This window comes from Anomalospiza imberbis, chromosome 3 (assembly GCF_031753505.1).
Source record: "Anomalospiza imberbis isolate Cuckoo-Finch-1a 21T00152 chromosome 3, ASM3175350v1, whole genome shotgun sequence".
NCBI classification, from domain to species: domain Eukaryota; kingdom Metazoa; phylum Chordata; class Aves; order Passeriformes; family Viduidae; genus Anomalospiza; species Anomalospiza imberbis.
Genome location: NC_089683.1, coordinates 99134862 through 99158376, shown reverse-complemented (window position 1 = coordinate 99158376; position 23515 = coordinate 99134862). Strand labels below are relative to the sequence as shown.

Sequence of the window (23515 nt, the reverse complement as noted above, 5' to 3'; positions counted from 1 at the left end):
AAGAGCAAGCTGCACCACAACAATAAGAACAAGGCTGACTACAGTGGAACTGAAACTAGACCAAATTGTAGAGTCAGCCCAAAAATATCCAGCTTGTGGGGTGCACAGGCTGGACAGCCAGCGAGAGGGTCCCAAAACTACCCCTTGCAGGGACTTGTGCCAGCAGCCGGGGGTCCCCAGCAGCAAAGTTGTATTTGGAACACAAGCCGTATGAGGAACGACTGAGGGAGCTGGGATTGTTTAGCCTGGAGAAAAGGAGACTCAGAGGTGACCTTATCGCTCTCTTCAACTTGCTGAAGGGTGGCTGTGGTGAGCTGGGGGTCGGACTCTTTCTCCGGGCAACAACAGATAGAACAAGAGGACACAGTCTCAAGCTGCACCAAGGGAGATACAGGCTAGACTTAAGGAAGAAGTTTTTCACAGAAAGAGTGGTCAAATACTGGAATCATCTGCCCAGGGAGGTGGTGGAGTCACCATCCCTGGATGTGTTTAAAGAAAGACTGGATGTGGCACTTGGTGCCATGATCTAGTTGACGTGTTAGAACATGGGTTGGACTCGATGATCTTAAAGGTCTCTTCCAACCTAGAAAATTCTGTGAAAATTCTGTGAAAAGGTACCAGGGACAGCTGAAGGGACAGTGGTTTCTCCAGCAAGGAAGAGCACGAAAGTATCAAGGAACAAAGCTCACACACATGGGATTTGAAGAGCTTCACTGCTCCGCAGCATGGAGAGAAACAGGAACAAGTTCTAACATTTACAGCAAACAAGTGTTTGAAGGAGAATTGGAGAATGGCAAAATTCACACTTCCCATCGATAGTCTGACTATTGATTGGGATTAAATGAGGATCAGATAACCATGAGGTCACAGAAGTGAGGGTAACATGCATGTGACCTTTTATCACCAGGATCAGCGCTCAGCAGAAATGAGATAGGAGAATTTGCTCTGGTATCTAATGCCAGTATTAAGCTTATTTGGTTTTATCTATTCTCTGTACTCCCACATAAAGATTTTCCAGATCTATGGCTGCTCAAACACATTTCCTCAGAATATCACAGCCACGGACCACAAAAATGAGTCACAGCAAGTACCCAAAACACAATGTTACCCTAATATCCATCTAGCCCTTCCAATACTGTCACCTGGAAAATGCCTCACAACAGAAATATTAGGGGAATGGCCATCTACACAAAACACACATACCAGGAAAAGCAAGCACTGCTTATTATTTCTTTATTTACTTCATTATTGCATTTAATAATTTCAGACAAAACAGCTCCTTTAAAAAAAAATCACGCACTTTTAAAGGAGCAACTTGTAAAGTGCTTAGGTAACCATCGTAGTAGATATTACTATTATCTATGGAAGAAAATGGAAATAGCTATATTTGTTCATTTCTGGCTGTAAACCACTTCAGAAAAGCCACACTGACTACACTATGCACTAGCCAAAGCCACACAAATCTTATTTATCAGATATCCATTTCCATTACACTTTGAAGCACATGCACACACTTTCTGTAACAGAGTAGTTGCCAGTCAAAATGCACAGCCACCTCTTTAGAATGGGTTTCAGCTTCTGGATGAATGAGCACATTGTGATGGCATGACTGAACAAAAACTGAGGGGCAAACGCAGCGCTGGTAAAATTCAAAAATACTGCTGCAAGAACAAACTGCTGCTGGTAGAAAGCCAGCACTGTATTCCACAAACGTCACCTAGGGTGCTATTTAGCCTTTGCTGAGGAGCTGGATGCAAGCAGGAAAAGCTGTGCTGGAGAAGGGCACACACCAGCCCTGCTGCTGCTCCACAGCCTCCTGGTCACTGCTGCAGTTACAGACACAGCTGCCTCTGCAGCTCCCCCGCCCCGTGCTCCTGACCCATGGAATATGCCACATGATCAGCCCTTGGCTGCACAACTACGCAGCCACTCCACGCTACTGGGGATTGGTTTGCCTTCCTAGCCAGTGGCTTGTATCGTTTACAAATAAGAGATGGAAACCCACAGGATGAAGCCAAACACATGTGCTGCTTCCCCAAGCCTCCAGAGGCTGAAGAACAGCAGCATGAAATGCAGACAGACCAACTTCCCCTTTAACACAGCATTCATGTGTTGATTTTAACTGTTTCATCAAGGAGAAAGATAAGAATAGTCTGCTGTGGTAAAAATCTCCAATTCCAGATATTATGCCACCTCCACCATCCCAGAAACCTTGCAGCTGAATTTTCACCTTACAGCTTCGGCAAGTTGGGGAGTAAAACTGATGTAACCCGATGAAAACAACAATCAAACACCACTTTTCTTTCCAGTGGTGTAAGGAATGCTGCAATAACAGCATGACCTTGCATATTAAAATAGGATGATCTAGATGGTGTAACAGCAACTTGTTGGCCACATAACTGACCACAGCCAGGGTAACTGTCCTGGGGAGGTCACTGCATGCGTACCCTCATGTTGCTCCTTAAACACTTCCTGCTGTCCACCAAAGGTGGGATATGGAGCTAGAAGGCTGTCTGACCCGACTCAGGGTGACTGTTCTGGACAAGAACTTTATCTCTGGGTATCATCCCTTCTTCTGTCTGGACCTCCCCTTCCTGCACGCTCAGGTTCACAGTTCAGCAGTGCGATTGTTATCCCATAAAAAACACTGCTAGAAGGTAATGGCAGACAGAGACGCTTTGCCTGCAAAGCACTGTCTGAAGGCTCACAAGATGAGGAAGTCAGAGAAGGTCCACCGAAAGTCAGTAAGAAAGGTAGACAATACAGGAGAGCATGAAAGAGGAAAAAAAAAATCACAGAAATACAGATATTTCAAAATGGGGAAAACAAGCTTCAAACAAGATTCTCCTACAATGTCATGAGTTTGGGAAACACTGCTGTGTGAAACACAGTACCTGACCCAAAAAGGACAGGGGGAGGTGGGGGGTAGAAAGACGGGGGAAGGACCAGAATCCATGCAGGACTTCAGGAACTTCTGAAACGGGTTTCAAAAGCAGAATATGGAGAAAAACAAGAAAGCTTGACTGCTGATCATTCTTAAATGTGTAAATGGAGAAATAAATGCAACAATATTTTTTGCAGACAGGATGTGCTTTCCCTATTTTTAGCTTGGGCCTCCCAATACAGCTGTGCTGTGTCTGGGATCCACAAAGCACCTGCCTGCCAGACCAAGCCAACAGCCTGCACTCAGTGCTCTTAGGGCTTACTCAATGCTCACCACCGACAGCATTTCCATTTGAGTAAAAGGTGCTTGAGTGCCATTCATAATGCTGAAGAAGCCAGCAAGCCACCATTCGAGTGCCACTGGTCTAGAAGACATCCACTTGGACAAAGAGAATAGATGTGCCAAATTTTAAAATGTTATAAAAGCAGGGCACTGTCGCAGTTTGATCCACTGCACAGTCATGGAAACTGAGAGATCATCTCAGCGCCATTTTCAATTACCAAAGGCTTGTCATAACATGTACAGAGCAGTGACAGCATCCCAAAGGTTTACCTCCAGGGCACAAAATTAAATAGCTATTACCCAATATGAGAAATCACATTTTAAAGCCTCTGTCTTTGAACATGGCAAGTATCCACAGCTCTTTTCAGATGCTAATTTTGTCTATGAGAACAGGAAAAATCTCAGAAAATTTAGTAGAGAAACATCCACAATAGCTCATTTACTAGAAATGCACTGATAAGCACCTATTTTTTTTTTTTTAATTTGGCTGATGTATTGCTGAAGCACAGTAATTTGGTTTCAGCTGCCCAAATCACACAGCTATTTTGATCATTACACATTCTTCACACTTTCAAAACACAAAGAACACCACCATACTGGTTTAGGTGAAACTGAAAGGTTGTATCTTGACTCGCAGTTGCAGAGGGCCAGGGAGGCAAGTCTTCATCGCGTATTGCAGCCTCCCAAAACCTTGCACGATGAAGGGTCCAGGTGATAAGCACCTTCTATTGTTACAGTCTTTTTAGAAAGGTACACAAATATTTCCCCACTATAAATATGCACAAAACGTTTAAATCGTTAACACAGCTGGCAAAAAGCCACGGCTAAACTCCTTCCAACAGTCACGCATGTCAGCTTCTCCTACTGACCCCTAAATCTGATTCATGTATGGGAAAGAGATGACTTTGACAGCCGCCAGCTTCTTCCAAAAACGCAGACATCCTACCTGCAGGGCCCTGCTGCTCCACATACGCTCTCTGATGGAAGGGTTCCGTGCTGGCCATTTTTGTTCGGGAGAACGCCTGCCTGCTCCAAAGGGGGCTGGAGGCAGCAGCGCCCAGGTACGAACACCAAACCCCTCCCATCCTTGGCTGGCCAGGGCTGGGTCCGCCCGTCCCGCTACCGCCCCGCTCTCCGACCGGTTCTTTGCCCCGAGAACGGAAGGCACCGCGGGGCCGGCACCTGCCCTCCTGGCACACGGGGAAAGCCGGGGAAGCAGGGCTGAGCTGGGGAACATCCCGGGCCCGCGTACCTGTCCGTCCCGCGGGTTCCTCGGCCGGGCGGCGGCGGCCCTTCCCCTGTGCTCGCGAAACCCAGCCCCGCTGCCGTCCCGCTCCCCGGCAGGCTCCCGGTGCCCCCGAGACGGTAACACAGAGATAACAAAGCCCGGCGGAGCGACGGCGGCGCTCACCTGCCCAGCGGACGCTTCATGCCCTCGGCGGCGGCAGAGGCAGGCAGGCGCAGGCTTCGCCTCAGGCTGCAGCCCTTGTCGAGGGGCCCGGGCGCGGCGGCAGCGGCGGCGCGCTCATGCTCCACCGTGACCGACTCGTTGCGTTTCCTCATGCCGGGGCGGGGGCGGCAGCGGCGGCGGAGACGGCGGCAGCGGAGCGGGGCCGCGCTCACTCGCCGCGCGCCCGGCCCGGCACTGCCCGGCCCCGCCCCGCCGGCGCGCCCGCCAATCCCCGCCCCCGGCCGCGCCCCTCGCCCCGCCCCTCCACCGCCCCCACCAATCCCCGCCTCCGACGCCGGCCCGCCCGCCAGCGCCCCGGAGCGGCCGCGGCTCCATCTCTACTGAGGGCAAGAGCCCGGCCGCCATTTCGCTGAGGGCCGGGGCGGGGCCCCGCGGCGCCGGCGTTGCTGAGGGCGGGAGCTGTGCGTGCCCGTGAAAGAGCCCCCCGCCTGGTCTGCAGGGGTCTGCAAGGGCCGTGAGACCGGCGGCGAGCGTTAGTACGCACCTGGGCACGGCGATACGGCACGGCTGGGTCGGGGATGTGGGGAGAGTCAGAGGCAGCCTACTGATGGAATCGGCGGTGGGACCAGAGACAGGGAGGAAGCTCTTTGATGGCGCACAAGTGTTAAGATTTCACATTGGAAAGCAGGTCCTCATTTGGCTTATGTCTAAAGAGGCGCCATACAGGCAGGGCAAGGACGTTACAGAGCTTCCCTGGCTCTGCGTGGGCGTTGCAAAGTGTGGAATATGTCAAATTTTTCTTAAGAAAGGAAGTTCTTAGATGTTTGATCTTTGTATACTTTTAAACCTAGTCAGCAAGAAAGGCAATTTCCCATGTGTTAGAGAAACAAATTAACTCCCTTGTTAAAGTTTAGGTGTTGAGGTGCTTCAGTGATCTCAGACCTAGGGAGAGGTTAACAAAGATTTGGAAAAAGCATACCCGCTGATAGTGGACACAATTTATGGGCCACAAAGACACCTGGTAGAACTCCCAAAGGAAGTAAGGAAGAAATTAATAAAGCCAACTTAGCAGTTGTCCTGTAATCAACTGCAACTGGGTAAAATGTAATTCTGTCAGGGAATTACATCTGTGGCCACCACGAGACCAAGAAAGACACAGATCCATAAGAATAGAAAGATTGGGTGTGCAAGCTAGTTAGCATGAGAAGCATTTCTTCTGAATTGTTGCCAAGTGATCCTGTACCCCAGATTCCAGAGAAATACATAAATTAAATAATCCCAGGAGGTACTGAACCAAGAAGGAGAAAGCAATTGTTATAATACCAGCCTGTACTATCTAGCAGTTACAGATAAGTAGCAGAAAGTAATGTATAATGAACGGATACATGTTTTATCTTGTTTCTACAAGCTTCTAACAATTGAGATTTTCAGAAATTTTCTCTCGATAAGATCATAATTGCGAAAACTTTCAGCCAGGCTTTCAGAAAGACTGGTTGTATTTTGCATGCTTTGTGCAGCAAAGGGGTATGTTCTTGTCCATTTGATTTTGTTCCATTTTCTAGGTCTCATTAGGAAGACTGAGTTCTGCAATTGAGCATTGTCAGGAGCTTTGTCTGGTGAGAACAACATGAGTAGTGGTCACTTCAAAAGCAAAGGCTGTATGGGGCTTGGGAGTGGCAGTGTTGTGCTGTGAGGAGGGAATAGCAAGCTGCTCCACAGGCTTTGAAACAGGGGGAATAGACTCAGCTGTCATAAATCCTCTGAAATGCCTCAGAGTGAAGTTTACTACTGAGGACAACTAAGGAAAATTACTTGCAAGTCAGTCTTTGTGGGGTGAGTCTTAATACCAGTTGGCTTTTTCTCTGTGCTAGAAAGAAACAAGTATTTTCTTGTGGAGCTCTTAAGCTAACCTCAGCATTTCTAAATGCTTCCCTTCCTTAACTACACAGGTGTATAAACAGGTGCTTGCTTGGTCTTTCCCATCATAGAAGATATTTAAGATGAAGGAATCACCACTTTTTTTTTTTTTTTAAGTGTAATGTCCTCTGTGCTGCTGGTGCACAGAATATTGAATTGTAGAACCATACAGTCATTAGGGTTGGAAAAAACCCTCAGGATCATTGAGTCCAACTGTTAGCTCAGCATCGCCGTGTTCACCACTAAACCATGTCCCCAGATGCCATGTTTAGACATTCTTTGAACATTACCAGGGTAGTGACTCCACCCTGGGCAGAGTCTGATGCTTTCAGTGATGAATTTTTCCTACTCTAAACCTCCCCTGGGAAAATGGCACTTGAGATTCTTACCTCTTATCCTATCACTTGTGATGGAGAAGAGGCCAACCCCCACCTCGTGACAATCTCCTTTCAGGAATATGTAGAGAGCAACAAGATCTCCTCTGAGCCCCCTTTTCTCCAGGCTGAAGAGTTTATAGGTACCCCTTGCAGCACTCCAGTTGTGCGAGTCATCCCACCAGTATGAAGAGGTTCTTCTATTTGGGATCAGTACTTGCCCTTCTGACCTACTGAAAGAGAGTAGTGGGCCTTTCTGTGAGTTATCCTCAGAAATTACCACACACACACACAACCCCCCAAGAAATCAATGCACAAGATCCATTCTGAATTCCAGGTTAACCCTCATGGTGGAATTCTGGTCAACTTGAGAGATTGTTGAGGCAATAGTCCACTACAAACCTTACTTCTGCTGCTGTTATAAGCAACCCAGGGTGAAATTCTGCCATCTATGGCCAACAAATACTGTATCAGAACAATGCAAAACAGCTGAGGAAATGTGCTGACACAGGATTTCTTACCAGCCAGTAACTTAATGTAGTTCTACAAAACATGTACAGGAAGAACAGGAAAATCGAGTCAGAGTAAAGGTTGGGAAAGATTTTGGGATTTCTTAGCTCAAGGCATGAACAAAGATTATAATAGAGCAATAGTAAAACTTATTGCTATGGGCAAGGACACATTCCAAAGAGTTTTTGTATGTGTGGAGTGATCCCAAAGAGGTCTGGAGACAGACCATGGGGCAAGGACACTGCTGGACTACACCAGTTTCAACCTCCTTCCCATCCCATATTCTTCAGAGGCAGCTGCACCTGGATTCATCAGCATGATCTGGAGAAGAGGAAGACTGATGGAAAGCAAAGGGCAGCAAATGAGTACTGATCCTTAGTAATACTTCCAAGAGAAGGAATGAGAGCTGGTTTTGGCTGTGGATGAGCTCAAACAAATCTTCTCAAAAGACAGAAACCAGAGCAGGAGATACGGAAGAGACCTGGAAAGGCCAGGAGGAAGTTCTGGTTAGGAAACCACTGTGAGAAAAGTCTCTGGAGAGCACAAGGATATTCAAAGCAGCAGAGAAATCAGAAAAGGGACAGAGCCATCTTCTTTGAGATGGTACTTGAAAGGGGAACAAAAGCCAAGGTGAGGTAAATTGAGGCACAACAGACACTGCAACGTGCTGCCAAAGGCAACCTCTGGAAATGCAGAGAGGCCTACTAGGAGGACAGCTTTCTGTTCCTCAGCACCATGGGCTTCTTCATCTGCTTGCCCAACTGTCTCCTAGCTGGACCATGTAGAGAAAATTATGAAGAGCTCATATGGAAGGAGGAGCCATGCTTCCATGCTCAATGCATCCTTCCTGAAGGCAGGAGAATCCACATGCCCCCCACCCCAAGCTGCTCCCAGCCCCCCACCTTGCAGCCCTAGGTCAGGGGCTGAGTTTGTGGCAAGACAGGACTGCTGGGTCTGGCCCAGCAGGTGCTGCAGGTTGGTGGCATAACAAGGCTTGTGGCCCCAGAGCAGGGTGCAGAAGACGACCTCAGGACTCCATGCCAGGAAGAGGTCACAGGGCTTCTCCTCTCCGGTTATCAGTACATGCAGAAGCATAGGATTGGCAGAAGCTCTGGCTCAGTGCTGCCTTGGTGGGCAGTCCCTGATGTGGGGAGACCCCAAGGGACTCCCCACTGACATCCTGCAGTACCACCCTTCTGGAAATTTTGTGGATGGGGACCCTCATGTTTTCTTCACTGTCCAGGAAGATGTTTTCCAGGTTTAAGCTTCTGCAGAGTATAGGCAGCATGTGCTGTGGGCAGGCAAGGGCAGATGGAAGGTGGGCAGATGCTGGGGCCAGGAAGGTCAGGAGGCAAGGAAGGAGCTGTGGGTAAATGAGGGGCCAGAGTGGGGAGGAGAGCTTGGACTGGTAAGCAGTAGTGTGGAGGGAGACTAGGTAAGGGTGCAGTGCAGCAATCAGATGTGGAGACAAAAAGAGGCTTCCAGGAAGTTCTTCACTACCTGGGCTGGGGAACATGATTCCCCAGGCACCTGCTCTGAGATGCTCCCCGAGGGGGCCGGCTCAAGGAGATAAAAGCTGTCTCCATACCTTGGCTCAGCGGGATGAGCTCTTCGGGATCTGTGGACACATGGGTTTGGCATGGGATGGCCCTGCCCCCCGCTGGCTCCCCTTTGCCTTGCACCCCCATCCCTTTTGCCCACCACTGCTCCCCTCGCCCTTGTCAGTCCCCCACAAAGTGCCCACCATGCCTCCAAGCTCCTGAAGCTTGCAAGAGCTCCCTGCCCCTCAGAATCCCTGCCCTTTGCCTCACAGTGCCCCCAATGCCCAGGACTCCCCCAACCACTCCCTGCTCCTTTGAACCTCAAAAAACCCTGCCCCATTGAGCCATCCAGTAGCACTGCTGCCCATGAAGCTCCCTGAAGGGTGCTCCCATTTCCCCCTCAGCCCCTGATGCCCTGGGGACCCTCAGATGCACCCCCTTCCCTGCAGAACTTCATGATGCTCAGGGGCTTCTCCTGCTGCCCCCTGATAAAGCCACCTTCTCACCCTGCCTGCATCCAGTGGGACAGGAATTTCCTGAGGTTTTCATCCAGTGCCTTCTTTTTGGAGATGACCTTGATGGCCACCTTGTGGCACAGTGTTAGACAGAAGTTAGGCCCAAACATCAGTCACTTGACACCTGGACAAAGTCAGGGGCCAAATACCAGTTCAGTGAAGCTGAGTTTCACCAACCTCCAGGACCAAGGAAAGCCAATCCAGAATTCCATTTGACAGCTTATGACAAGGAATGATGATAGCCACAAACTCTTCAAGCAAGCGGCTTTTACCTGCTCACACTGGCACAGTTTCCTGCTCACAAGTGCCCTGATGGTTGTGCTGGGGCTGTGGCCAGGGTCACTTGTGCATGGCAGAGGAAGAACAACAGAAACTAGGACCTTACTCTGCTCCTGGGGATCCTGTGGAGTGCCAGTGACTGTCAGGTCAATTAAGACGATAACCACGCTAACAATAAGCTGATGCACTGCTCTTTCAAAACACTCTTAGGGAATTTCTTCCCCACGTGCCACACCAGGTTAGCTCACCCAATAACTGAAAAGACTGTGTCCCTGCTCTGATACCACCAAGTCCCCTGCTTCTCTCCCCACTCATGTGCCACATTCCATGAGATCCTTACCACTGGCCTGGCTGAAGTGAATGGCAGCTCTTGCACCTCTAGCAGCAAACCAGCAGACAGAGCTTAAGGACAATGAGAGGAAGGATTGACATTAGACCTTCAAGACATCATAAGCCCTAATGAGGTGTCCCTTTGCCAGCAGGTCCTGCTTAGGTCCCTGAACTCAAGGGCAGCTTGCTACCTGCTGGTTGCTTTTTGCCCACCTGGACCAACCACCAGGTGGGCTTGAAGGTGACACATGGAGGCTGTTGGACACGATCCGCCCACTGTGAGGATGCAGGATCAGCTGCCAATGAGCTAATCGGGCTGCCCCACGTGAGCAGGGAAGTGTCCTGGCCTCCTATCCCAGGAACAGCCTTCTCCATATCAGCACCCACAAAGCTCTGGCTGTGCTGGGCCTCGCAGTGCTCAGACGCACATTTCCATTCACCCTTGGATCCACCAGCTTCACACGCCCCCTTATTCCCACGGGCAGCCTCCCCCAAACTGTGTATCGGAGCACTAACAAGCACCCGGCCCGTAAAGGTGGGGTGCAGACCCTGGGGCCAGCTCAAGCTATTCGGGCTCCTCCTCCTCGAGCGAGGCAAAGGAGAGCCGGGCAGAACAAGGAGCCCAGTCACTTGTCCTCCCGCTCTCCAGGAGCCAGCTGCACGCAGCGGGGACCCGAGAGCCCCGGGCAGGCGCTTGCCGTATCGCGGGGAGCCCCGCACGCCCCGGGTCCCTCCCGCGGGAAGAAGCCAAGCTCGAGCCCGAGCCCGAGCCCGAGCCGCTGCCCCGGAAGAGCCGCTCCCGCAGCCCCGCCCCCGAGGGCGTGCCCGGCGCCCGCGCGCCCTGTGGCCAATCAGAAAAATCGGCCGCCCTGCGTCAGCGGCACGCGGCGGCGGCGGAGGCTGTTGCTAGGCAGGCCGGCGCGCCTGGCCCAATGGGAGCGGGGCGCTGCGGCCGGGCCCGGGCGCAGGCGGCGGCGGCGGCGGCGGGCGCGGAGCGGTTGGGGGCCGGCGCTCACCATGCCCTACAAGCTGAAGAAGGAGAAGGTGCGGCCCTGGGGGCGGCGGCGGCGCCGGGGGAGCTCCCGCGCGCGGCGCGGCGGCCGACGGCTCGCTCCCGCCGCCCCTCCCCGGCGCGGCCTTCCCTCGGCTCAGCCCTCGGGCGGGGGCGCGCACGGGGCTGTGGCCGGCAGGGGCGGGGGCGCGGGCGCGCGCCCGCGGCGGGCGGGTCGGGTGGCGCAGGAGGGCGTCGGGGGCGCGCGCGGGCCCGGGGGAGGCGGGCGGGTGCGGGGGGCGGCCGGCGGTGCCTCCGTGAGAGCCCGGCCCGGCCCGCCCTGCCTTGCGCGCTCCGCCGGCCGCGGGGATGCTCCCGGTGGGGGAGGTACGGCCGCACCCACGTCCTGGCCCCGCTGTTCCCTCCGCCGCCGGGGCGAGGGCCCGGATCCGCCTCTGCCGCCGCCCAGGGCGGCTGGGCCGGGGCTGTGGGTGCCCTGGCACCGCATATCTCCGATGAGGCCGCGCCCCGGGGAAGGGCTGGGTGGGCACGGGGCCCTGTGCCCCGCCGGGGTCAGCTTGCGGTGACCGGGACGGGAGATGCCAGCATCGCTCCTGGGCTTGGGAGCTTGGCCTCGCCCTGGGCGTCAGCTGCCGTGGGAGCCGTTGAGGATGCCTTTCCCAGGGAGAAAGGGCTGGGAGTGGATGTCCGGAGCAGGGCGTGCTGCAGGAGTGGTCTGTGGCAGCACACACCTGAGCTCTGCAGAGAGATGCTAAAATTCTGAACAAGGTGGAGTTTTCTCTGAATGTGTTCTCATCCTTTCAGGAGTCTCCAAAGTCTACCAAAAGCACCACAAAGCCTGGCAGCGGCGGCAGCAGCAGCAGCAGCAGCAGTAGCGGGAAGGATGGTGGGGCAGAGAATTCAGAAGAGGTAAGGCTTTCACCTTGGGTACAGCAGTGTGCATGTGCAAACTCATCTTTGGGGAGTAATTAAATCTTTCATTTTAGCTGCTTCAAGCTATTCCACCAGATAACACATGTCACCAGGATCTTAAGAAGTTGGAGCAGAAAATTGGCCCAAAGGGAGCAAGGGCTATGGATGAGAGCAGATGAGTCTCATACCCTACAGACCTGCAAAAAGACATTTGGCACAAAGCTGAGGGCGAGTGGTGCTCGCAGAGGCGGGCAGGACATGGCGAAGTTGGCTGCAGAAAGGGACACGCTATGATTATCAAGGAGGTGGAAGCCTGACAGATGGGAGCAACTTCTGTGCTCCTGTCAGAGCAAAGTGCCATCAACTCTGTTGTCACTTTGTGTCAGAGTGGGAGAGTAGTGAGAAGCAATAGGAAAAGATCTGTTTTTCTGAGGTGTTTTCTGGAGGAGTGAGATTAGGAAGTAATGGATAGAAACACTTGAAAGAATAAACTGCAAGAGATTAAATGGCTCTCCTTTGGTATAGCAGCCTTGTTGCTGAGTGCAGCATTCCTCACAAGAAGGCACAGTCTGTATTCCCAGATGTGCAGTCTCACTCTCAGTTTGGATGTTGCCAGGGTAGATACATTAGAATGGTCTCAGCAGAATATGATAGTATGATAAGCTGTCCTTAGAATTAGCGCAAATTTGTGTTCAGTGGAACTTTTCTGGTAGTCCTGAGTTTGTCTGTCATTCAGGCAGTGGTTGTGAAATTTGAGAATTTGTCTCAGAAGAATGTTATACACGTCTGAGGAAGCAGGCATGTATGTGTGGTTTATTTATTTTAAAGCTGCAATTTGGCAAACAAGCTGTGCCACTTCTACATCCATAGAAGCTTGTGTGCTCTGGTCTTGTCTGGAACACATTGCACTTGTAATTTGGAGGTTTGGGCATGGGAGAGATGTAGAGCTAATCAAAACTAGGAAGAAATGTGTAGTACAGTGGCATGGTTGTAGTCAATGTTATTTTAGAGTCTTTTCCAAAGCATAGATCTGCATTGCAGAGCCTCAGAAAATAAACCTACTACGAGCCACTCAGTTTTGTGCTCATGCCTAACCTGCCATGTGGCCAGCAAGGAATCAGTCTTACTTTCTGTGCCTTGGAGCAGGGAGCAGTTTTGTAGATCCTCCATCCTGGCCTTTGCTTCTGTCCATTTTGTTCTGTGTATACAGCTGAAAACAGCTTGGTGGGAGAGCTGCCTGCAGACTCCAAGGAAGTGAGAGAACTCCTGCATTGGCATTATGGGGTCAGGCTTACCTTTTATTTATGTGGAACTCTTTGCTGAGTTCACAGCTCTGGAAAGGTGTAGGAAAGTCTGGGTCTTGCAATGGATAGCCAGCAAAGCAGGTCACTCTGATGTGCCCATCCAAATCAGCAGTGGGCTGTGGGACTGCTCTCCTGGTTACAAGTGGTGCAGTAAGAAGGAAAGAATGTCACAGGTGACAAGCTTCCTTTTGTGACCTGAAATGGCATGTAATATTTGCCTGGGTGCAGGAGAAACTTAGAAGTGATGTGTCTAAAATTCCCTCCCACAAAACATACCCAGCCACTTCCTCATACTCCAGACAAAATCCAGCCCTCCTTTAAGATGGAAAGCTGCGTCTCCTTTGATCATAGGAACAGAGAGCAGAGCAGAAAGGAGACACCTCTGCAGTGTGTACTGCCACAGGTCTCTTCTTCCTTTCTCTGTGGAGTCTGCAGTCAAGTTTGTTCCCTCTTGGTGCTTTCCTATCTCTGGAGTACTCTGCTGCAGAATGGAAGAGAGCTCTTTCCTTGATAAGAAGAAATGTATACCAGTTTGAATGCGATTTTCTTGCTCTTCAGGAAACACAGAAAGGTATTTTGACTTTCACAATGTGTGCTGGGAGCAAAACTCCTTCCTTATGTCAGAAGCAAGAGGTGGTTTGACTTGTGAAATGCTGGGAGTGGTGTTGTCTGGTGGGGTTGATGGGCTGAGCCCAACCTGGATACCTCTGCTGCCATTGTGAGAGTTTCATGCCCTGTGAATTCCCTGTGGAATTATGGTTGCTTGGTTGCCCGTTCTAGGGTGGAAATTGGGTGCACTAAAGAGATCTTTCCTTTTTCTTCGTGTCTCAGTAGATGCTTAATGGGCTCGCAGCAGGGGAGCAGCATGTGGGCAGCCCTCTTCCAGTTTGTGCTTTTCTCTCTCACATCATGCTCCATGGAGCAGGGGAAAGAATCAACTTTAATTTATCCTGGTACCAGGAAGTTGTGATTTGTTTTACAGACAACTTGTCTGCTGGTGGGATGAGTAAAGCTTGTTGCAAAGCAGCTCTGTTTTGATGGATCTGGGCAAATGCAGTGGACAAAGAGCTCCTATGGGGTTCTCTGTGGAGGGAGATGAAGAGGGTAGGAGCCAGTCCAGAACCCCCTAAGCAAAGTGCTTTGTTCTCTGCAGAAAAGGAGTTCTTAGTGGAGCTGATCTGGAAGGGCAGATATGTTGAAAAGCAGGCACATCCACAAGGGAAGGCAGGTGTTGGATTCTCTCCTAAGTACAGGGGTACTGCAGTGCTCTTAGTTTTACTCCAAGATGAGCATCTCTCTGATGTGAATAGCCAGCAAAGCTTGGCCAGCCCCTGGCTTTTGTTGGGGGAGGGCAGTTTGCTATGGAAGAGACAAGGAGCAGTGGAGTAAAACATGAGAACAGGGAGTGGGAAATGAAAGGTATGTTTAATTCAGTTCCTCTGGAACATGATGAGTATGTGAATGCAGAGAATTTCTGTGTAGCTATTTAAGGAGAAAAAATAAATGTCAGAGAACAAGGCAGCGTTGAATGAGAGGATGAGGAAGAGTTACTCCTCCTGGCCAGAAAGACTGGGAGAGGCAGCTGGGTGGGGAAAAGAGTTAATGACCTGGAAGTGGGAGCAGGCATTAGCAGCAGTAAAGATGGGAGTTGCTCTGCAGCCTCAAGGGCAGCTTGGAGCCTTGCTGATGAGATTTGCAGCTCTGGGAGAGGGTGTACCTTTTCAGTGAGCTGCTGTATTTTCATGTTTTGCACATATCTCCATGGGGCTTGTTACTGCAGTACCTGGAGTTCATTATTCAGAGACAGGCATTACAGTGTGTTCGTGTTACTTCTGAGGCAGAGAGCCTCATTTTAATAGGGAAGCTGTGTAACTGCAGACAAAGAGAGCAGGTACTGACTTGAGGGATGGGAAGGGAAGAGTCATCTGAGGAGGAGGAGCTGAGAGCAGATCTGGGCTGGGAAGCTTAGCAAGCAGGGGATGCTCAAGGGACCAGTGAGGCAGAAAGGGCTTCCCGAGTGGTGATGCACCCAGCTGCAGTAGGAGTGCCTGCAGAGGTGAGGTCATGCACGGGTAGGGGAGAGCAGGAGGAGCTAGCACAGCTCAGGGTGCCAGGGGGGGAAGAGGATCTCTGTTCTCTGGGGTGGATAGGAATGGCACAGAGTGAGCTCAGGGCCTGGGGCTCATTGACTTGTGCAGGCAAGTTCCTAACTAGGAGGAGAAGTGGTGGGAACAAGTGGGGAGGAAGTGCTCTGGAGGCAGGGAGCCTGTGTGCAGGAGTTCTAATTCAGTTTCATTTAGGGGTGGCCTGTTCTGTTGGCACAAGGAGCTGCTCCACTGCAGTGGGGAAAGTGAGGCTACCCCACTGTGCTTGGTGCAAACACCTTTGTGTGAATAGCACCTTTGTGCTATTCTCTGGTCACTTCAGCATGTGCAGTGTAACAGCCACAGCAAACAGTGTCCCCCAAGCTGTTGGCTTTGTCATGGTGTGTGAGCCTTGCTTGTCAGGAGGGGGCTGAGCCTGTTCAGGTAGAGAGATGCCTGCTTCCATGAGGCAGTTGGCTGGTGTTGGTGTCAGGAAAAGAGTCTGTACATGAAGAGAAAAGCTTTCACGTTCAGTAGTCTGCTGTGTTTTCAGGGATGGAAGCTTCAGAGAAGAAAGTGTTAGGAAACTTAAAATAAACCTCTGCTTATTCATGTGGCCACGGTAGGAGGTGTTGAAGGCAGCAGGACACCAGGCCTGCCACAGGAAGCACCTCCTGAAAGCAGGGATTCAACTTGATCCCAGAAAGTGCCTGTAAAAGCAGCCCATCATAAACCCTCTTAGCACTGCAGCATATATCTGACCTCTCCAACCATCAGGTTTTCTCTAGCAATCAAAAGTGGGACTTTGGCATGTGCATGACTGTTTCTTAAATAGCTGGCAGCTAAACCTGAAACTATGTTTTGTCTCTTTTCGTGCAAGATGTTGAAGACTGTGGACTGTTGAAGACTGGTGGACTTTTCCAGCCCCCTGATACAGCCTGTTCACATGCAGTAAACACACCTGAACATGCTCTGAACATTTGCCTGTGGTGTTTTTTGGGGGGGGGGAGGAGTACACAGGCATGTCCTATCAGCTAGAAGGGTTCATGTGTCCTGCTTCCTTCAGTGTTACCTGGGAGGCCACCAGTTCATCTTCTGCTTCTCTCCGTATCATCTTTGTTCTGTGGTGGCTCAGCATTCAGATTTTCCCCCTCTTTCCCATGGAAGGAGAGTGATGCAGAGTTGAGGATTTCCAAAGGCATCTAGTCAATATTTTGAGTGGCTCACACTGCCCTGATACCCAAGTATTCAGGGTGAGGAATGAACTTTCCAGTCTTGGAGGCTGGCCAGCAAGGCTTTGTCCTGGCTTAACTGAGCAGAGACTACTCTTTAGCATAAGTTGCCTCCAGTTTGTAGTCTGGGCCTACTTTGTTTGGCAGACACTGCTGTTTTTATCACAAGCTCATCTGGCTCCCTCCTCTCATCATGGGACGGCGCTGCTCCATGAAGGGAATCAAAACAAATGTAAACTGTAGAGAGTTCAAATCTTGTTGTCTTCCCCCACCTTGGCTTGGAGCTGAGCTTGAAACAGAACCATTCAAGAGTTCCTTCAAACAGAGCCAGACCAGAACCAAAATTTTTCTGATTTCTCATTCAAAGTAATAGCTTGGCAAAAAAATTGATGTTTTGTGTTGGGCCCTGTTGTCCACGGGGAGTCTTTACACTTGCTCTACAGATCCCAATCTGTAGAGCAGCATCTCCTTTAGACAGCTTTCCCTGTTCCTACTTTGCTGCCTTCCCACATGCTCCAGGTGCAGTAACTCATGCTCTTGCACCGCAGTGCTGTGCTGCACCTCTTTGGAAACCAGTTTAGGGAAAGGACTCTGCAGAGTAGCTGCAGCTCAGCCAGGGAGAGATTGGCCGTGTGGAGGATGGAGAGCTGAGCTCCTGCACTCCCTTAAAACTCTGCTGGTCACTGTTCTGGTGACCAGCACTGTGCTCTATGTGACAGCTGAGAATTATGGGGAAAGAAGGAGGTGATGTCCAAGAATTTCACTCACCTATGCTCCCCATCCATTGTGCTATTCTTGCTGTATCCTAAATAGATTCATCCTGCAGCTCCTTGGCTTCATGTACCAGCAGGAAGGAGGTGGCTCATGCAGCACGGCCAAGGTAGGCTGGGTGCTGGTTCCAGCTAATCCCTCTGCTTCCTGGCAGGATGTTGCCCTCTTTTGTGCTGAGTTTTCCACCGGTTGGGTCAGTGTGAAATTAAAGGGTCAGTTATTGAGTCATTATGGTCCAAATGGGACTTGAACCAGGAGAGCTTCAGCAGGGTCAGAAGAGAGCTGAGCTGAGCAAACACTGGCTTGAGTTTCTGGTCATGTGCTAAACATGAGAAAGTGCCTCTGTTAGTGCAGTTTAACAAGAGTGCAGTGGGAGAGGAGAATGCAGGCAGAGAGTTTGTGTGGCTATAAGGAGTGATGTGGGAAAAGCCCATCTACAGAAGTCCAGACCGCAGTGAGGCAGAGATGGGAGAGGGCAGCCACGATAGGCTGGTAGAGCCCACAGCCTGGGATCTAAGGTTGTGTACGTTTGTATGTATGGTCCATGTGGTTTGTAGGTGCTCCTGGACCATGAATGCAGCAATGATTGTAATGGTCTTCACTATTGCCTTTCCAAGGCCTTAATGTCTGCTCTGTACTACATGCTTTGCTTTTTCACAGGTGAGTTCCTGCACAAGGACAAGGAAGCAAATAGCTGGTTTTCTAAACTTGCTTGTTCTGTGTTGTACGGAGTGCTGCAGAGACAGCAGCTGAGATTTCTGTTTGGACCACAGAAAGTTCTTATTTCTGCTTCATATAATTTGTCACAAGATGTGACTTTGCTTTCCATATCCATAGCACTGGTTGTGCCAAGAGGCTCTGGTGTCTTTGTGGTACTTTGTAGACATGAGTAAAACTGATGTTTACTTTGCAGGTATGCTGCAAAGGCAACTAGCAGCTCCAGAGCTGGTGAGATGCACTCAACTGCAAGTGCAACAGTGAAAAACCTGCCTGGTTTCTTCATTCCAAGAAGATGCTGATGGCATCTGCTTATGGGGCTTGTAGGCAAAAGCTTCTGAGTTGTTTTACTCTTTTCTCTCTCACCAGGCCCAGCAGCCTCAGCAGCAGCCGCAGCAGCCACAGCAGCAGCCACAACAGCAGCCAACGTCAAATAAGCGGCCCAGTAACAGTGCTCCCCCCCCAACCCAGCTGAATAAAATCAAGTACTCAGGGGGACCACAGATTGTGAAGAAGGAGCGCCGGCACAGCTCTTCCCGTTTCAATCTGAGCAAAAACCGGGAACTGCAAAAACTCCCAGCCCTCAAAGGTAAAGAGTTCGTGGGGTGGAAGTGACCCGCATGACAAGCTGCGGTTTCTCCAGGCAGAGTGCGGTGGTGTAAGGGCTCTTCCTAAAGCAACCCTTCCAGTGTCCAGCTAGTTACATGGGCAGTGCAGCAAGGATGGTTCTGGGAAAGGTGCTTGGCTTGTTAGCAGGTAGAGAATTGATGGATGGTCTAAAATAATCAGACTATTCTCAATGCAAACTTCGTACTTACCTTCCCAGTTGAGGTATTTAAACCTGCTTCTGTGTACTGAGGATTACCTCAGAGTCTTCAGCAGGTTGTGCAGGAAGGTGGTAAAGTGCAGAGACCTTGGTGCAAACTGTCCTTGGTTCCTACATCCACCCATTCCTGGGGAAGGACCAGGCTTCCTCCTATTTGTGTTTCCATTGCAAATTATGATAGTGCAATTGAACCTGTCCACGTTAGGACAGCTTGGTATTAGCACTTAATGTACATTATGTTGCAATTAAATATGAGTATGGACAAGGAGAAAGCATTTTCAGTAGTCATTGAGGCAGAGCCATTGCTTGGTGTTGCTCACAGACACAGACAAGCCTTTGGGGAAGGCCGAGGCAGTGTGTAGTTTCCAGTTGTATCAAAAAGAGAATCTGTTAATGTACAGCTCCTGCCATCCTCGCCCCTCTCTTCCACCCTGTTCTCTGGCAGGGGGGTTAGGCTACAGTGTGTGCTGCCCAGCTCCATTTTTCTCTCTGGGGTGCAGGACATGGCTGTCACTGGTCTGTGTGGGAGCTGGTTAAGTTCCTTTTTCAGTGTACTCTGTACAGGGAAGAGATCAATGCTTGTCAGGTTAGAAACTGCTACCACATTTGAAATCCCCTCATGGGACAGTTGCTTCAGAGGCCTGGCAGCCTCTCTGCCTTCCTTGCCCCGTGTCAGTAGCAGGGATAACACTGCCTCTCCCTCTTCCCCTCCAACAATTCAAGGGCAATGTGGCAGGGGAGGGGGAAACCAGAGGGAGCAAACCACAGGGTGGTTTACCCAGAGGGTGCTCCCTGGGTAAACCAGGAAGATGACTGCCTGTCTCCAAGGACAGATGTCCCTGCTTTCTCTGACAGATGCTCCTCCACACGAACGAGAAGAGCTTTTCATCCAGAAGCTGCGGCAGTGCTGTGTTCTTTTTGACTTCATCTCTGACCCTCTCAGTGACCTGAAGTTCAAGGAGGTGAAGCGAGCAGGTCTCAATGAGATGGTGGAATACATCACACACAACCGTGATGTTGTCACCGAGGCCATCTATCCTGAAGCTGTTATCATGGTAGGGCATGGAGCCAGTGTTTGTGTGCCTTGTGTGCCAAAGACATAGGGAAGTGTGGGAGGAGAAGGGGATAGGGATTTGTCAGAGAGGAATGTGACCCCAGTCCTACCCATTCCTTATCTACCCACCTCCAGAAAGAGAAGTGTGTGTGGGGGTGGTGGTAGTGACAGTGCCTGCTGTGGGGAGAGGTGGAAGCTCTTGTCTCTGGCACAGACTGCACTTGGGGAGGTCCTGTGCAGACTGTTGCCCTACAGCCTGCAGGAGGGGATCAGCGTGTGGGCACAGCTGTGACAAGTCAGTGTGTTGCACTGCAGTGAAGGATTTGCTGTGTGGAGGACCATCATGAGGTGTCAGAATGTCATTCATGCAACTTTTTCACTCACCTCAGTTTTCAGTGAACCTCTTCCGGACACTCCCACCATCATCCAATCCCACAGGAGCAGAATTTGACCCTGAAGAAGATGAACCTACATTAGAGGCTGCCTGGCCACACCTTCAGGTGAGGAGATGTGGAGGATATAGATCTGGTGAATTTATCTCTGGGAAGTTGAGAGTCCATGTAGATCTGGAGGCTGCCAGCCCTGCCACTGCTGCTTCACCAGCCTGCAAGGGTTGCTGGGGAAAGACCAGGCCTGCCACCCAGGGGTCAGAGGTGGCTCTTAGGTAGTGCAGGAAGCAAGGATGTCCTGGGAACTGGCTGATGCCTGTATGCACCATTCACCTGCAGATGGCTTTAGACGGACTAGGTAAAAAGGATTAGAAAAGTGACAGTGAGCGTGCTTTAGCAGAGCTCAGCAGTGGAAGTCAGGAGGAAAGCTCAAGACACTTGAACAGGGATGTGTTGTCAAGCAGACAAAGGCAGAAGAAGAGGCAGGTACTGCAGAATGAAGCAGAAAATACAGAGAAGAAATAAGGTGTCATTCTGCAGCAGTGGTTAATCACTTCTCACTGCTGCAGTTGACACAGGGATGTGAGCATTGATAGAAATAACGTGTCCTCAGCACCAGAGTGCTGTGAATGCTAGGCTACATTTGTTTCTCAGAATTGAGAAACAAATGGATTTGTGGCAACTGAATGCTGAGCTTTTTGGTCAGCACCTCAGTTTTTTCTTTACTGCTGTCCTTGGGAGCTAGGCCCTACCTGTAGATGCATGGTCCTATCATTCCTTCAATTCCAAAGTCAGACCTTTCAAATGAATTGATCTTATTTGGCCTAGTGGCCCCTCAGAACCACTAGGAGGGATGAGGGTGGGCTCAGTCCTCTCAGAGAACAGCAGGACCAGAAGTTGATGTTTCAGCACTGATGTTTCAGCACTGATGTTTCAGCCTTCTTAAAGCAAGCTGCCCTTTGTTTTCCAAGTGGGACACAGCATGCAGCTCTCCTGGCTTAGTGAGGCCAAGCCAACCTTGAGTCAGTACCCAGGAGGCAGAGGACACTGCATATTTTTCTGGGGTCTGTTTCATTTCTCTGCCCTTCTGTTATTCCTTGGAGTGTCTCAAGGGCATCCAGTGAGTCTGAGCCTTTGCCATCTCTGAAGATTTCTGATCTCTGTAGGGATGTGTGCTGAAGATGGGAGAAGAGTTTCCCAGGCATAATGTCTTAATCTGAGCAGGTGGATGTTACTTTTGGGAGGACCTGAGGTGATGAGATCTCGTGCAGATTTGGGCAGTTACATGCCACCAGAGATCCCTGCCCATTAAACTAAGGGCAGCTGAGTTGATCCCACTGGGTAAGGGAACACTGGGTTTTGTGCTCCTTTTTGGGCTTCCCAGCCTTTCCCTGAATCCTTAAGGAGGAGGAAAACGTAAAATTTGAAGTAAACACTGGTGAGAGGACAGGGGGATTTCTAAGTAATGTCTCCTTTTCCCCCAACAGCTGGTGTACGAGTTCTTCCTCAGGTTCCTGGAGTCGCCTGACTTTCAACCAAATGTAGCCAAGAAATACATTGACCAGAAGTTTGTGCTATCTGTAAGTAATTGTTGCCCCTGCCAGTGTGCTGAAGGACATGCAGCAGATTTTGGTGCTTGATGGTGTGACTTTTCATTATTTGTCCTGAATGAGCAGACAGAATTTTCTGTGCAGGGCAAGACTGTGTGCGAGCTGTAGTCAGTGGAACTCATAACTCATTGTACAGGTGTGGAGAGGGGCACAGAGGCCTTGCAGGGGAAATCTGGGGACATGCAGCTTTGTAGAATGTGCAGGCCATCACTGTGCTTCTGAAGGTGAAAGAAATGATGATGGTTCCAGCTTGTGACTAGGAGGTCATATGTTTCAGGGAAATGACCTCTGATCAGGGTGCTGAAGCGTCACTCAACTGAAAGAGCTGTTTTTGGCCAAACAGAAACAGTGCCTGGTGTTGCTGGTAGCTTTGCCCAGACAGGCAGTATGCAGGCACTGAATGAATTTCTCTCCCTACAGTTGCTGGATCTCTTTGATAGTGAAGACCCCAGAGAACGAGACTTCCTAAAAACTATTCTGCACAGGATCTATGGGAAGTTCCTGGGTCTGAGAGCATATGTGAGGAGGCAGATCAATAATATATTTTACAGGTGAGGTCTTTCTTAGTACCATTTAGACTCCCTGTCTACAGCATTTTTCCTTCCTCTTGCTTATCAAACTGTATCCAGCATTTGGCAATGACTTCTCATCCTTCTCTTTAGGTTTATCTATGAAACAGAACACCACAATGGGATTGCAGAGCTACTGGAGATCCTGGGAAGGTAAGGCCGCTTTTGGGAGAAGCAGAGGGCCCATAGTGAGAGTGGCCTCCCAGCCCAGTGTGCTTTGTGAAAAGGCAGTGCCTTCTTTCAGCAGTCCTTGCAGGAGGCACCTCTTCCAGGGAATCTGCCTGACAGAGCATAAAGTACTCCCCAGCATGCTGATAAATACAGTGGTAGCCTTCTCCTCCCCAGATCTGTCTCCTGTTCTTAGGAGTTTGAGTCCAGTCACACTTGCTATCTTGCCTCAGCAGGCAGTGAAAGAGAAGAGCTCCTCTCAGCTCTGAGAAGCCTTAGCAATGGGCAGCCTTCTCCCAGGTTTCAGCTTCCCTTTTGTTTATGGCCCTATTGTGCTGCCATCCTCCTGTTCTGTAAAGCACAAGACTCAAGCACTGAGCTGCTTGAGCTGGCCTTCCCCAGAGGTTCTGCCTAAGTGTGTGTGGACTCAGCCTGGCAGGGACAGAGCAGAGTCCAGGCTCCATCAGAGGTATTTCCCTGTGGTGCCTGCCAAGAACACTCTTGCTGAGTTCAGTGTGCAGGCTGGGCTGCAGTGACCATACTTTTGGTGGGTGCTTCCTCAAGGGGCTGGTGAGGGCTAGTGTATCTTGTGAGGTGAGAGGCACTATATTTCTGCTGGGTCAAAATTTTAACTAGACTCTTGTTTCTTCTCAGCATAATCAATGGGTTTGCTTTGCCTCTGAAGGAAGAGCACAAGATGTTCCTCATCAGAGTCTTGTTACCACTGCACAAAGTGAAGTCTCTCAGTGTGTACCATCCACAGG

At 50.5% G+C, this 23515-nt stretch overlaps 2 protein-coding genes across 3 annotated transcripts in view; one reads left to right on the top strand and one right to left on the bottom strand.

Annotated features, from left to right (window-relative positions):
• ABHD12 (abhydrolase domain containing 12, lysophospholipase) overlaps window positions 1–4890 on the bottom strand; it is a 37486-nt gene extending 32596 nt beyond the window's left edge. Inside the window, exon 1 of the mRNA XM_068186019.1 lies at window positions 4638–4890. Within this exon, the coding sequence (XP_068042120.1) occupies window positions 4638–4789 (152 nt within the window). The 5' untranslated portion in view covers window positions 4790–4890. The remainder of the gene's footprint in view (window positions 1–4637) is intronic.
• A 6481-nt stretch (window positions 4891–11371) lies between these two features.
• PPP2R5D (protein phosphatase 2 regulatory subunit B'delta) overlaps window positions 11372–23515 on the top strand; it is a 27181-nt gene continuing 15037 nt past the window's right edge. The window contains exons 1-9 of one of the 2 annotated variants that reach the window (XM_068185992.1): window positions 11372–11481; window positions 11920–12024; window positions 18505–18724; window positions 19817–20016; window positions 20405–20515; window positions 21892–21984; window positions 22435–22565; window positions 22677–22736; window positions 23406–23514. In XM_068185992.1, coding sequence (XP_068042093.1) covers window positions 11464–11481; window positions 11920–12024; window positions 18505–18724; window positions 19817–20016; window positions 20405–20515; window positions 21892–21984; window positions 22435–22565; window positions 22677–22736; window positions 23406–23514 — 1047 coding nt within the window. In that variant the 5' untranslated portion in view covers window positions 11372–11463. Of the gene's footprint in view, window positions 11482–11919; window positions 12025–18501; window positions 18725–19816; window positions 20017–20404; window positions 20516–21891; window positions 21985–22434; window positions 22566–22676; window positions 22737–23405; window position 23515 lie in introns of both variants that reach the window. The other variant, XM_068185991.1, reaches the window with a different exon arrangement.